The sequence below is a fragment of the Dendrobates tinctorius genome, unplaced genomic scaffold, assembly GCF_039654945.1.
Source record: "Dendrobates tinctorius isolate UK_male_01 unplaced genomic scaffold, ASM3965494v1 ptg000046l, whole genome shotgun sequence".
In the NCBI taxonomy this organism is placed as follows: Eukaryota; Metazoa; Chordata; class Amphibia; order Anura; family Dendrobatidae; genus Dendrobates; species Dendrobates tinctorius.
In genome coordinates this window covers 76,097,786-76,112,914 of record NW_027361714.1, presented here as the reverse complement: position 1 = coordinate 76,112,914, position 15,129 = coordinate 76,097,786, and the positions used below count along the sequence as shown (strand labels likewise).

General features: G+C 46.3%; 1 protein-coding gene across 6 annotated transcripts in view; it reads right to left on the bottom strand.

Moving 5' to 3' along the window:
- DDO (D-aspartate oxidase) overlaps positions 1–15,129 on the bottom strand; it is a 184,615-nt gene that overhangs the window by 106,697 nt on the left and 62,789 nt on the right. The window contains exon 1 of one of the 6 annotated variants that reach the window (XM_073576009.1): positions 11,661–11,784. The exons of the other annotated variants lie outside the window; for them this stretch is intronic. Within the exon in view, the coding sequence (XP_073432110.1) occupies positions 11,661–11,662 (2 nt within the window). The 5' untranslated portion in view covers positions 11,663–11,784. Of the gene's footprint in view, positions 1–11,660; positions 11,785–15,129 lie in introns of those variants that run through there. 6 annotated transcript variants of the gene reach the window in all.

The window sequence follows — 15,129 nt, the reverse complement described above, 5'->3', positions numbered from 1 at the left end:
GGAGGGAGACCTATCCTTCCTGTGGTGATTGATGGTATCCCCATGAACGCTTTGCTGGACACTGGCTCCCAGGTGACCACCATGCCCTATATCCTCTACAAGAGGTATTGGGCTGATTCTGAACTTACTTGGGGCCCAACTGATGAACTGACGGTAGTTGCCAGTAATGGTCAATCTTTGCCGCAGATTGGATGTAAAGAAATTACTGTTAAAGTGGGTCGGGTAGAGCTAAAATCTCAAGGTCTGATAGTTGTTGATATTGATTAATGTGAATGTAATCCCATGATGACTCTTGGTACAAATGTAATTGAAAATTGTCTTTCCGAGGTTATTGTCTTGTTGCAACAGGTGGCTGAGACTGCGGGTTCCAGTGAACAACGAGTCCTGCAGAAGGAGATCAGAGCCCTGATGCAAAGACAACAGGTAGAACTCTCTGGCGGAGAAATTGGCAGCATCAGAGTGAGTGATGCTTTCCCCATTGCAATACCCCCCAGATGTGAAATGTTGATTTGGTGTCGGGCAGCTATAGGTCTCAGAGGGAGAGATTACCAGGCATTGGTACAACCAGTATATTCTGATAGCAGGCCCACTCTCCTGACAGCCAGAGGGGTGGTTGATGTACGTAAAGGGAGAGTACCTGTACGCCTTTTGAATTGTGGGGAAGAGGAGGACACAATACCTCGGTACACCACAGTTGCTAAGCTGCTCACTGTTAATAACAACTCTTTGCAGGCAGCAGAGCCCTTGGTCTCATCCGATCAGGTGGAGGACAATGGCTCTGTGAAGCAGATGGAGGAGTGGTGCCAGCAACTACAGGTGGGGACTGACTCTACACCTTCATACCAGAAAAATGGGGTTTACAGAGTGACACAAGAGTATGAGCGGGTATTCAGCAAACACCCACTAGATTTTGGGCAGGCAAAAGGGGTTCAACATCATATCCGCACTGGAGACCATCCACCCAATAAAGGAGAGGTACAGACCTATACCCCCAACACAATACCAATGTGCCAAGAGTATGTTGAGAAAGATGAAGGAAGCTGGGGTTATCAGAGACAGTTGTAGCCCCTGGGCAGCTCCAATAGTTTTTGTAAAGAAAAAGGATGGTACCATGAGAATGTGTGTTGATTACAGGAAAATTAACAGCATTACACATAAAGAGGCCTACCCATTACCCAGAATTGAAGAGTCATTAGCTGCACTTAAAACTGCTAACTACTTTTCCACCTTGGATCTCACCAGTGGGTATTGGCAGGTTCCCGTGGCAGAGGCAGACAAGGAGAAGACAGCATTTACCACTCCAATGGGTCTCTGTGAGTTCAATTATATGCCATTTGGGCTCTGCACTGCTCCAGGAACATTTCAACGACTGATGGAGTGCTGCCTGGGACACATGAATTTTGAGACGGCCCTCTTGTACCTGGATGATGTCATTGTCTTCTCCAAAACCTATGAAGATCATCTGGAGCACCTGGCTGAGGTGTTTGATGCTTTGTCCAATTTTGGCCTGATGGTGAAGCCTTCCAAATGCCACCTCCTGAAGCCCAAGGTACAGTACCTCGGACATGTGGTGAGTGCAGAAGGTGTGGTACCAGATCCGGACAAAGTCACAGTCATCCGGGACTGGCCGAAGCCCAGCAACCTCCATGAAGTACACCAATTCCTTGGACTGGTGGGCTACTACCGAAGATTCATCAAAGGCTTTATGGAAATAGCCACCCCTTTGCAAAATCTCCTGGTGGGGCAGTCCAAAAAGACCAAACAGAAAAGTTCCTCCTTTGAATGGACTGAAGAGTTGGAGAGATCTTTCACTCGGTTGAAGATGGCTCTCACAGGTGACGAAATTCTGGCCTACCCAGATTATGACAAACCCTTTGTGCTGTACACTGATGCTAGCAATGTGGGACTAGGAGCAGTACTGTCGCAGGTACAGAACGGAAAAGAAAGAGTGATCTCCTACGCCAGCAGGAAGCTGCGTCCCACTGAAAGGAACCCTGACAACTACAGTTCTTTCAAGCTGGAGTTCCTTGCCATAGTCTGGGCTGTCACCGAAAGGTTCAAACATTACCTAGCCTCCGCCAAGTTTACTATCTTCACGGACAACAATCCGTTGACCCACTTGGACACTGCAAAACTAGGTTCACTGGAGCAGCGATGGATGGCTCAGCTGACTAACTATGAGTTTACTATCAAGTACCGAGCAGGGCACAAGAATGCCAATGCTGACGTGCTGTCCAGGATGCCTAATCTGCCAGATGCAGGAGAAGACCCTGAGGCTCTTGAGGAAATAGAGTTGCCTCCCTTCCACCGGCCCAACGTGCTCAAGGAGTGAGAAACCGATGGTCTAGCTTGAAGGAGGTCACCCTGAATCCATTGCCCCATCATGACTGGACAGAAACGCAAGATAGTGACCCTGCAGTCCGCCTGGTGAAGGAGCTACTGTCACAAGCTGACTCACGCCCAGAGTCGAATGATCCTGAAGAAACCCAGCAGTTGTGGAAGGAGAGAGGCCGGCTGTTCATCTATGAAGGAAAGCTGTGTCGGGGGAGTATCAATGCCCGTACTCATGAGCTGGTCTGGCAGGTGGTAGTCCCGAAGAGAGAGGCATCAATGGTCCTAGAAGCAAACCACAATGGAGCTGAACACTTCGGATGGAAGAAGCTGGAAGCATTGCTCCGGGAGAGGTTCTATTGGGCTGGTATGAGGAAAGCCATTGAGAGGTGGTGCCGGGAGTGTGGACATTGTAACCTGCGCAGAAAGGATCGAGACAGCCAGAGGGCTCCTCTGCAGCCAATCATCACCAAACAACCGCTTGAGATGGTAGCTCTGGACCATGTGAAGCTGGTTCCAAGCCGGTTGGGCTACATCTACGCTCTTACCATTGTGGACCACTACTCAAGATTCCTAGTAGTTGTACCTGTCAAAGATCAGACAGCCAGGACTACAGCCAGAGCATTCCAACAGCACTTCTGTAGACCGCATGGCTATCCTGAAAGAGTGCTTACAGACCAAGGTCCAGCTTTCGAGGCAGAAGTGTTCCAAGAATTCTGTAACTTGTATGGTTGTAAGAAGATCCGGACAACACCGTATCACCCACAGACCAATGGCATGTGTGAGAAGATGAACCAGGTAGTGATTGACCTCCTGAAGACTTTGCCCTTGGAGGAGAGAAATATGTGGCCAGAGAAGTTGCCAGATCTGGTGGACCTCTACAACCATATTCCAGTGAATTCAACTAACTATACCCCAGCCTACTTAATGAGAGAAAGACCTGGTAAACTGCCTGTTGATTTGGACATGGGAGTCCTTACGCCTGAAGTTATGTCACCAGATGCTGACTGGGATACAGAAAGACAACAGCAGTACAGAAGAGTACAAGAGTGTGTGCAGAAGAGTCTAGCCCGGGCAAGACAAAAGCAGGAGAAGCTTTACAACCAATATGCACCTGCCATTCTTCTGTCGCCGGGAGAACAAGTCTTAAAAAGGAAGAGAAGATTGGATGATCAATGGAAAGCTGAACCTTATACCATTCTGCCCTCAAATTTTGATAATACCAAGGTATGCCTTGTTAGTAAAGATGGAGGAGAGACCTCAGCAGCGGTATCGAGGGATCATTTGAAGTTATATCCTGACCAGTTAAAAGAAAGAAAAGAAGAACCAGATAACATCCAACCCATAGAGGAAGAAGAGAAGGTCAGCACAATACTTGGCTACTTGGAGAATTTCCTGCGAATTGGACTGAAGTGAATGATGCTATAGTGGTGCCAGTGTTGATATTTCCCCAAGTGGTAGCACAGGGTAACGTGACTCAAGAAAATCCTGAAGATCAGGAAAACCAGGCAGCAGATGCCACACCAGCAGTGGAGCCAGAGAACCTTCGCCCTGTCAGTGGTGAACCTGTAGTGCCCATGGTGAGTCTAAGAGTCCATAGGAGAATACTACCCAGCTTACCCACACTAGAGTTACGCAGGTCTACCCGTACCACACAAGGTATACCACCCATCAGATATCGTATATAGCAAAGCAAAAGTGAATGTTGGAATTGTTTGTAAATATGTAACTGTTTTCAAGTTTTGTGCCTACAGGTAACCTGTAAGAGTTTCCCTTATTTATGGACATAGTACCACAGGACTTGTGTGGTCAAAAACTTTCTTTGTAAATATTTCACCATTTGCCCAGGAATGGACCATGGACATTGATGCTTGGACTTATCATCATAGGACCATTTTTGAAGCACTTGGTTTTTGTAACTTTTTTTTTTTTTAAATCTTGTACAATTATTATTGCTTAATTGTATATATGTCTTTCATGTTTTGTTCAGCCCAGGAGTGCTGACTTTCACTAGGGGGGAATGTGGTGCCCCCAGGAGTAAGGTCACCACACTGGTTTTGCCTTCATCCAGGGGAGGGTAATGCCAGGCTTGGAGGCAGTGAAGGGTCTCTCTCTCAGTTTACCTATGCATACAACACAGTTCCACTCCAGACCAGCAGGGGGAACTCTGAACCAAAATTAAGGGGAGGAGTGCTCCCTGAGGGCCAAGAGGAAGGAGTGGTTAGTGAGTTAGTCTGTGGAGGGTGAAGTGTGCAGACGTGTAGAGAGAAGCTGGAGGTTGAGCTGAGGAAAGAGAGCTCCCTCACAGTGAGAGCGCATGATCTGGAGCCTGGTCTCCACGGCTCTATGGACACTGATGGTCCTACAGCAGATAACAGAGGAGTAGGAGGCTGTAAATGCCCTACCCCCATCTAAGACTCGGAGGCACAACAGCACGCAGTGAGCCAAGAGAGGAATAGCGGCTACAGCTGTCTGCCATACGAGGAGTGAGAGTAGAAGAGAATTGAGAGCAACTTCAGTGTAACTCAGTAGTAGGAGTACTTCATTCAAATAAGCGCTAGGAACAAGACTGCACAGCCCTTCTGCTGAGAGAGAATCCTGAGCTGCTTCCAGGCCAGCCTGCTCCATTACCATCTGTAATCAGGAACCTGGACTGCAGTTTTCAAGTAAAGGTACAGAAATTGCACCCCGCTGTGTCTTGTCTGCTTCCTACCTTTCCGGCACTGCTACAACCCCGTGCCAATCACATCTACACTGCCCTGGGACTACAGCTTCACCTGTGGGGAGCTTTTACATCTCTGCTGCGCCCTACCATCAGTCCCAGCGGATTTGCATGCACCACAGGTGGCGTCACAAACTATTCATCTAACTATATTCCACCATTACATTCCCCCATTACTTGGGTGCCCAGGGCCACGGACCGGGTCACCGCTGCTGTGACACATCCCGCTGACACCGGCCCGGTACCGAGTACCCCACAGCCCTGGGAGGGCGACCCATTAATACGGCTCGAGAGGCCTCGCCAGAAAGCACCTACCAATGCTTCCTTGTTCCAGTCCAACTCGGAGGACAGAATGCGAAAAAGAATAGAATATTGGCCAACGGGAAGAGAACATTGGTGGAGATTAAAAAGGGATTCCGTGGTAGATGCCAAGCAACCTGGCTCATCAAACACACGGCAAAAAGTCTCCAAGGAGGTTGGCAACTGGAAAACCAATGGGTCATCACACTCCCAGAGTGGGTTAATCCACGCCAAAGTCTCCCCCTCCAAATGAGAAACCACAAAGGCCACTTTCGCCCGATCGGTTGGATATTGCTGCGGCTGAAGCACAATGTGTAGCAGACACTGGTTCAAAAAACCTCGACTTAACTTGGAGTCACTGCTATACCGTGGCGTTTTACAAAAGTGGGATTGAGGATGCAAGACCTGAGCTTGGCTTGCGGCCAAGACGGCAGACTGAAGGGAAAGCAGACGGTCGTCTACTGACGCCATGTAGCTGAGCAAGAGGGCCTGAGTGTCACGCTGCTTAGCAAGCTCCTGCTGGAGGCTAGCCCACCGGGGGGCATTCCCCAAATCAGAGGTTTGTAAGTCTGGCAACTGGATCTCTATGGACTTCCAGAAGGACATTATCCGCGAGCACTCTGATTCTTCTTGAGCGGCGGCCGAGACACCAGTGGGTCCATGGCCTGATTATGCTGTAACGACTCCTGGAGTGGACCCTCTGGGTCGTGATACCAACCCACCCTGGGTGAGCTGACCTAGTGAGGACCACCCCCTATACAGGGAGCGTCAGGGGCAGACCCAGGGGGATAAAGTAGGACGACTGCTGGTACCAGGTGGCCGGCTCGAAGGAGGCGCGAGAGACCTTGCCTAGCAGGGTGAATACAGGGGCATGCTGGGTACAGGAGGGTGCAGAATGCATACTCGGAAGCACGCAGGGTACAAGAGAGTGCAGGGTGCATACTGGGAAGTACACCTGGGTACAAGAGAGTGCATACTGGAAAGCAAGCCTGGGTACAAGAGAGTGCAGAGTGCGTACTGGGAAGCACACCTGGGTACACGCAGGGACCTGAGTACAAAGAGCGGCCATGCAGGAACCTAGCTGGCCTAGCAGGGAAGCAAAGTGATAATCAGGCGCCTCCCCTAGCAGGAAGCAGCCTGATATGCTAGTGGCTGCTGCAGGTCAGGAAAGACTTCCGGGTCAAGAGCTTCATTTAGAATAAGAGGCCAGAGATGCACGTGGCCTAAGCTGAGGACGGAGCACGCATGAGTCACCGGATCCAGAGACCGACCATGAAACCGGAAGCGAGGACACCGAGCAGCACGCCCCTCATCCAGAGACCTGCCAGGATGCTGACGCAAGGTGAGTTAGTCGAGGAGGCGCTGCCCGGGTTGTAACAATTGTAGTCGTTCGACGCTTGTTTCCCCTTCCTCTTTACACCAACTGAGAAAGAACGATGGGAACAGAACAATCACTGTTAGATCAATCTGTCCCCATACAGTATCATGTTATCAGCAGCACATCTACAATTTACACCGGTGAAGTGCTACTGAGAACAATGATTTTTGTTCTGGCATAAACAATCCAATCACTTGATGAATATGCAGCATTTTGCTTGTTTAGTATAATACACCCCATAGTCATCCATATTATAATGTGCACCACAGTTCTCCATATTGTAAAATGCATACCTCCATATAGTATGATACACTTCTTATAGTCCTCCATATATTCAAATACACTGTTCAGGCCTCCTTATAGTATAATACACTACTCAGTCCTCCATATAGTATAATACACTCCTCATAGTGCTCCATTTAGTATAATGCATTACCCTAGCCATACATGTAGTACAATTCACTTCCCATAGTTCTTCATATAGTATAATGTATTCCCCATAGTCCTCGGTACAATATAATGCAGCCCACATATAGTATAATGTAGCCACCCCACAGAGTATAATTCATCCACCACAGAGTATAATGCAGACCGCCATACAATATAATGTAACACCCCATAGAATATAATGCAGCCCCCCCTTATATAGTATAATGCAGCCCCTCCATAGAATATATGGTAGCCCCCTCATAGAGCATAATGCAGCCCCTCCATAGAATATAATTCAGCCTCCTTATATAGTAAAGTATAGCACCTCCGTAGAATACGATGTAAACCTCCTCATATAGTATAATGCAGCCCCCATAGAATATAATGTAGCCCCCTCAGAGTATAATGATGCCCCCATACAATATAATGCAGTCCCCCATAGAATACAATGTAGCCCCCTCATAGAGTATGATGCAATCCTTCCTCATAGAATATAATACAGCCACCCATAGAATATAATGTAGCCCCCATAGAATATAATGTAGCCCGCATAGAATATAATACAGCCCATCTACCCATAGAATATAATACAGCCTACATCCCCATAGAATATAATGTACCCTCGGATAGAATATAATACAGCCCCCCTTAGAATATAATACAGCCCACCTCCCCATAGAATATAATACAGCCCACATCCCCATAGAATATAATGTACCCCCCATAGAATATAATGCAGCCCCCCATAGAAAACAATGTAGCCCCCTCATAGAGTATGATGCAATCACACTTCATAGAATATAATAAATTTAATACAGCCCCCATAGAATATAATGTAGCCCCCCCATAGAATATAATGTAGCCCCATAAAAGAGTATGATGCAATCCTCCCTCATAGAATATAATACAGCCCCCATAGAATATAATGTAGCTCCCCATAAAATAGAATACCGCTCACCTCCCCATAGAATATAATGCAGCCCCCCCAGTACTAACTCAATGATATATTAAAAAAAAACAAAACAAAACAAAAAAAAAAGCACAATTCTCACCTCTCCTCGTGCTCGCTGCTCCCGTCTTGGCTCCTCTCTCAGCGGCTGCTGTCTGCCCAGCCCACAGCTGGTACGCGATGATGCGACGTGATTGTGCACTCGCAGTGTCAGAGGCAAAGGGGAATGATGAATGATGGGAGAAAGCGTCAGCTGACACTCTCTCCTCCATCATTGCTTTGAACTGTACCGGCATCATAGAGGCCGGTATAGTTGAATGCGTTGGCACTGGCAAGGGGGGGAGTCAGCGCTGGCAGCAGGCGATTGGCTGAGGGCCCCTGGGATAGCGGGGGGCCTGATCTGCCTGCCGCTAACGTCAGCCCTGTCTGCATTACCTGCTTGTGAACAGCGCCATATACAAGCCTCTTTCGTGCAATCATTTACTGAGCAATCACCCCCTCCATGAATAGTAGGCTGTGAGTGGTTGTCCCATCAGTTTTGTGCACCTGTGTTGCCACCATCTTTGCTACATGGGTTTGCTGCATCCTGATAGTGCATTTGTTTGGAGACCTGGACAGGTAAACACTGCTGCCCCCTTTTCTGCTGTATTAATTCTTGAATGTTTGGAGGATTTTTAGTCCTCTTTTTGTGGCTTTGCTATTACAGTAAGTTTTTGTAATGGGCCCCATGATTTCAATGTACGGCTCTGCGAGGAGCCATAAAATTTTTATTATTGGGGGCAATATAGCCATATTGGGGCTTATCTTGTGAGTTGTATTTCTCAAAGACATCATTTTGAGGTACCGTACATATAACTGTTTATGGGTGGATGTTCGTGATGAGCGAATGTGTTTTGATAAGGTGTTATCCAAGCACACTCTTGTGCTACCCAAGTGACTTCAGCGTGCTCGAATTACTATATTCGAGTCCCTGTGACTTCATGTCTCGCAGCATTTCGACAGCCTGAAGACATGCATGGATTGCCTAAAAAACAGGCTACCACTGCATGTGTTGCGACTGTTGAACAGCCACAAGACATGCAGCCACAGGAACTCGAATATATTATTCGAGCACGCTGAAGACACTCGGTTAGCACCCGAACAGGCTCGGATAACTCCCTATCCCAGCACGTTCGCGCATCACTAGTAGGAATATAAACACAACAGCAATTCTGCAATTGTATTTTTGCATTTTAAGTTTTACGCTATTCACCATGCTACACAAATAAAGTGTTGATTTCATCAGTCAGTACAATTATGGTGATACTAAACTTCTATAGATTAATTCATGTTTTATTACCTTTGTATAATGAATACACTCTTGAAAAAAATCTCTTGTTTTTGTGTCACCATATTCTGAGGGCCAAGTTTCACAATTTTGTTTTGTCAGCTGTAAGAGGGCTTATTTTTTATGACAAAATATAATTTTCATTGGTACTGTTTTGTAGCACATGCAATTTTTTTTTTTGGATCACTTGTTATTATGCTCTTTGGGTGGCAAAACAAACAAAAACAAATGCTATGTTTGCTTATTTTTTTTCTTAACACCATTCACCTTGAGGCTGTGTGCAGACGATGCGGATATATAGCGCGTCCCTATCCACCGAGAGGATTTTTTAATGACAAATATATGGCAAAGTTGCTTGTTTTAACAAGAACTTTGCAAATTTAACCATTCATGGCTATGAGAATAACCCATTAAGTACACCTTTAAAAGTGAAAAACCGCTGCCACCTTTTCATATACTGTAAATAATAGACTTAGACTAAGGCTGGGGTCAGACTTGCGTGCGCAATGCGAGAAACTCGCGCATCAATACCCGGCACTTCCGCCAGCACTCAGGACCGGAGTGTGTGGCTACATAGAAATACATGCACTTATATGGAAAGAAAAATAAAGCGGCACTCACCAGATGGATTAAATATTCCAAAGTCCTTTTTTATTTCATCCAAGTGAACAAGAGACTTTGTATAGGATTTTTGGGTTAGGGAGGCATGTGTGGCGCCCCCAGAGGTATGGTCGCCACAGTGGCATTGCCTTCCTCCAGGGAGGGTGATGTCATGCTTGGAAGCAAGGAAGGGTCTCTCTAGCAGTTAATCATTCACATGCAACACAGTTCCCATTCTAGGCCAGCAGAGGGAACTCTGAACCAGGATTCGGGGAGGAGCGCGCTCTGAGGGCCAAGAGGGGAAATAGTGAGTTAGTGTGAGGAGGGCAATGAGTGTAGACGTGTGGAGAGAAGCTGGAGGTTGAGCTGAGGAAAGAGAGCTCCCTCCCAGTGAGAGTGCATGATCTGGAGCCTTGTCTCCACGGTTGTATGGATACTGAAGGTCCTGCAACAGAAACCAGAGGAATAGGAAGCTGTAAATGCTCTATTCCCAACTAAGACTCGGAGGCACAACAGTGACAGGTGAGCAAAGAGAGATAGAGGGCTACAGCTGTCTGCCATGCGAGGTAGTTCTAAGAAGGAGGAACTTCAGTGTAACACTGTACTGCATGTACCTCAAGCCAGCGCTAAGAAGGAGACTACACAACCCATCTGATAGAGAGATCCCTGAGTTGCTTCCAGGCTAGCCTACTCCTGTGCCATCTGTAATCAGAACCCTGGACTGCGTTTGCCAAGTAAAGGTAAAGAAACTGCACCCTGTTGTGTCCTTGCCTCCTTCCTGCAACATCCTCAGCACTGCTACATCTCTGTGCCAAACACTGCACCCTCTTCCTAAATATTCCGCTACACTGCCCTGGGACCATCAGCCCTGCCTATGGAGGGCTACAACATCATTGCTGCACTACACCATCTGTCCCAGAGGATCTGTCTGCAGCGTCGGCTTAACACCTCCCTTGCCGAACACCACAGGTGGCGTCACAAATCACTTATAAACTTTATTCCCAACTCAACCCCTTTTATATGAGCGCCCAGGGCCACGGACTGGGTCACCGCTGCTGTGACAATCCTCTCTGAGAGACAAGCCCGGTACCGAGTACCCCACAGCCCTGGGAGGGCGACCCACATGCAGGGAGTGTGCAGGTGGACGACGGCGGTTTTGTGCGGCAAGCGCTTCAATGGGTCCCAAGAAGAAATACTCGGTCCCGAGTGTCGATGCCAGTGCTTCTCGCATTGCACATGCAACTCTGGCCCCGGCCTAAGCTGCTTTTTGGTATGGTAGGTTAATTGAGCATTTCACATACTCATTATGGCAGCGGGTAAAGCCACATAACGTCTTTCTGCAGAGCAGCAGCACTTTTGTCCTGAACTAATAAAGCGTTTATTATTCATTGTGTCATTACATAGTCAGAGGGGGATGAATTACGGTAGCTATTTTTTTTTATTGTTGAGCTAACCATCTGCCCCTTTATTTCAGGATTGGAATTAACCCCTTCATCCCAGTACCAGTAACAAATTATCTGCAAATTCTGACAAATAGTTAACAACTCACAGTGTGTGAGGCTGATATTGAACAGCTCTGTATAAATATGTCTTTGTAGATATACGGTACATGTTTTGTACTTACATTATAAGATCATGTGTCTTGCTGTGGCTGCTCCGGAAATGAGGTGGCGTGAAGTGTTTTCCATTATTAGAAAGAGAGGTGGGAGGGAGAATATCAGAGTCCAGTCCTCAGCTTGGGAATATGGCTGTGTTATGAAAGCACAATTTTCAGGAAAGCGATGTGACTATGGAAACCAGCGTTCTAAGGATTTTTCCCTCTTTTCATGTGTGTGTGTTTTGTATTTGTTGTAGTATTCAAAAGCCCATTTATACATTATTGTGATTTTTACTTTTTTGGAGGGGCAAGTAGTAATAATAAACAGTAATGCTTGTGCATTACAATGGTTTATAACAGCTATCAGAGTGCAAAAAAGTCTCATTTAAAAAAAGAAGAAAAAATGTATATTGTAACCAAAAAGAAAAGAAATAAAAACACATATTTCGTATTTCCGTGTCTGGTATGACCTGCCCTATGAAACTGTTCCACTAGTTAATTTCTTCAGTGAACACCGTAAAAAAAAAAAAATTAAAAACAATGCTTTATCGTCATACCACCAAACAATAAGTGGAATAAAGCATGATCAAAAAGACGAATGTAGATAAAAATGATACAGCTGAAAAGGTCATCTTGTCCCCCCAAAAAAACCCTCCGTACAGCCCCATTAGCAGAAAAATAAAAAAGTTATAGCTCTCCCAATAAAGCGATGCAAAAATAATTCTGTTTTCTATAAAATAATTTTTAATTGTGTAAAAGCGCCAAAATCTAAAACAGATGTAAATGTGGTATTGGTGTAATCCTACTGACCCAAAGAATAAAGCTGCATTATCAATTTTACAAAACACGGTACGGCATAACAAACATCTCAAAAAAATAATTCCTGAATTTGATGTTTTTGTTATTTCTTAGGCTTTGTGCACACGTTGCGGAATTGCTGCAGAAATTTCCGAGGGAATTCCGCAACTCCCTGGCATGGGAAATACGCTAGAATTCCGCATGTGTAATTCCCACGTATTTCCCGCGTTTTAACTAGCGTTTTGTAAACGCAATTAGCTAGCAGAATGCTAGGGTTTTCCAAGCGATCTGTAGCATCGCTTAGAAAACTGATTGACAGGTTGGTCACACTCGTCAAACATAGTGTTTGACGAGTGTGACCAACTTTATATCTTTTTACTACTGAGGCTGCATAGGCAGCCTCAATAGTAAAAAGTTGGTCACACTCGTCAAACACTATGTTTGACGAGTGTGACCAACCTGTCAATCAGTTTTCACTATGCTACTAAGTTAAAAATAATAAAAAAAAATACAAAATGGTGTTATTCTCACCTTCCGGTGTCCCACGCAGCGATGCTCCCGGCGATACCTTGCGACAATGACCTTTGACGTCTCTGTCTCGCGATAGCACGACGTCAAAGGTCATTGTCGCAAGGCATCACTGAGAACGGGACTTGCCGGGAGCATCGCTGAGGCCTGGTGATGCTGCGGGGGACGCCGGAGGGTGAGAATATCACGATTTTTTATTTTAATTCTTATTTTTACAGGGATATGGTACCCAGAGCCTGGAGGAGAATCTCCTCTCCTCCAGACCCTGGGTACCATCTGCACATTTTCCGCTTACTTTGCGCATGGTGGCCATAGCCACATGCGGAAAGTAAGCGGAACAATGCATTCCTATGTATGCGGAATTCCCGCGATTCTGCACAAAGAATGAGCATGCTGTGTATTTTTCCGCGATTTAATTCCGCCGCGGAAGAATACGCAGCATTAGCACATGTGCGGAATGCCATAGGATTGCATGGAATGCTTTTTTTTGTTTGTTTTCACGGCAAAATCGCTCGTTAAAAAACGCAGTGAAAACGCAAAAAAAACGCTACGTGTGCACACAGCCTTACACTCAAAAATTGAAACGGAAAGTTATCAAAAGATATAATGTGCCCGAAAATGGTACCAATAAAAATGTCAACTCTTCTCACAAAAAAGTAAGCTCTCACATGACTCTGTCGACAAATCTATGGAAAAATTATAGCTCTCAAAAGATGGTGATGCAAAAACTAGTTTTTGCAAAGAAAAAGCATCTTTCAGTGTGACTGCAGCCAAACAAAAAAAATATAAATCTGGTATCGCTGTAATCGCACAGACCCGAAGAATAAAGTTGTCTAATCACCTATACAGAATGAGGAAAGGTGTAAAAAATAAATAAAACCAATTCTTGACCTGCTGTTGACTAGTTCATTCTGTTTGCCAAAGATCGCAGTAAAGCTCGGCTCACATTTATCCTGCACTTTACGCTGAGTGCTTACACTGGCGTTTCCATGTAAATCTCTGAAATACATGATTCAGATGGAACCCCTGATGGAAGATTCCCTATAATGAGGTCATTGTCAGTGATCCAGCGGTATCCGTCTTTTTAAGCTTGCATAAAAGTGAGGTCAGCAGGGTCGGTTTCGCCTGGCACAGTACCAGGGATTCCCTTGGTGGGTCCAAGAAGGAGAGAAGAAGAAAAAAAAAAAAATCTGCCATTTAGGGGGCACGGGCCCTTTAAAAGCGCAGGCCGCTATCTGCAGGGACGCGCGCTCCAGCGTTCATTACCTGAACCGTTGTGGCGCACATCCCGATCGATACTGGGAAGTGTGCGCTGGGCGTATGAAGTCAGTGTCATGCGCCGGTTGCACACATTCACTGGCCTCTGCTATGTCGGCGGCCATTTTAGTATGAGCGCGCCGATATGCAGAGGAGGACGCTGCCGGGAGTACAGGAAGGTAAGAGCAATGATTTTTTTTTTCTTCTTTCTCTCTTTCTCATATGGGGGGGGAGGGGCCCAGGATGGATATATATACACAGGGGGAAGGGGCCCAGGATGGATATATATACACACAGGGGGAAGGGGCCCAGGATGGATATATACACACAGGGGGAAGGGGCCCAGGATGGATATATATAAACACAGGGGGAAGGGCCCAGGATGGATATATATACACACAGGGGGAAGGGGCCCAGGATGGATATATATACACACAGGTGGAAGGGGCCCAGGATGGATATATATACACACAGGTGGAAGGGGCCCAGGATGGATATATATACACACAGATGGAAGGGGCCCAGGATGGATATATATATATATATATATACACACAGGTGGAAGGGGCCCAGGATGGATATATATATATATACACACAGGTGGAAGGGCCCCAGGATGGATATATATACACACAGGTGGAAGGGGCCCAGGATGGATATAAATACACACACAGGGGGAAGGGGCCCAGGATGGATATATATATATATATATGTATACACACAGGGGGAAGGGGCCCAGGATGGATATATATATATACAGGGGGAAGGGGCCCAAGATGGATATATATACACAGGGGGAAGGGGCCCAGGATGGATAATTATACAGGGGTGGCCAGGATGTATACACATACAGGGGGGCAAGGGGGCCAGGATGGATACACATATGGGGGGCAGGACAAGGGACCAGGATGCA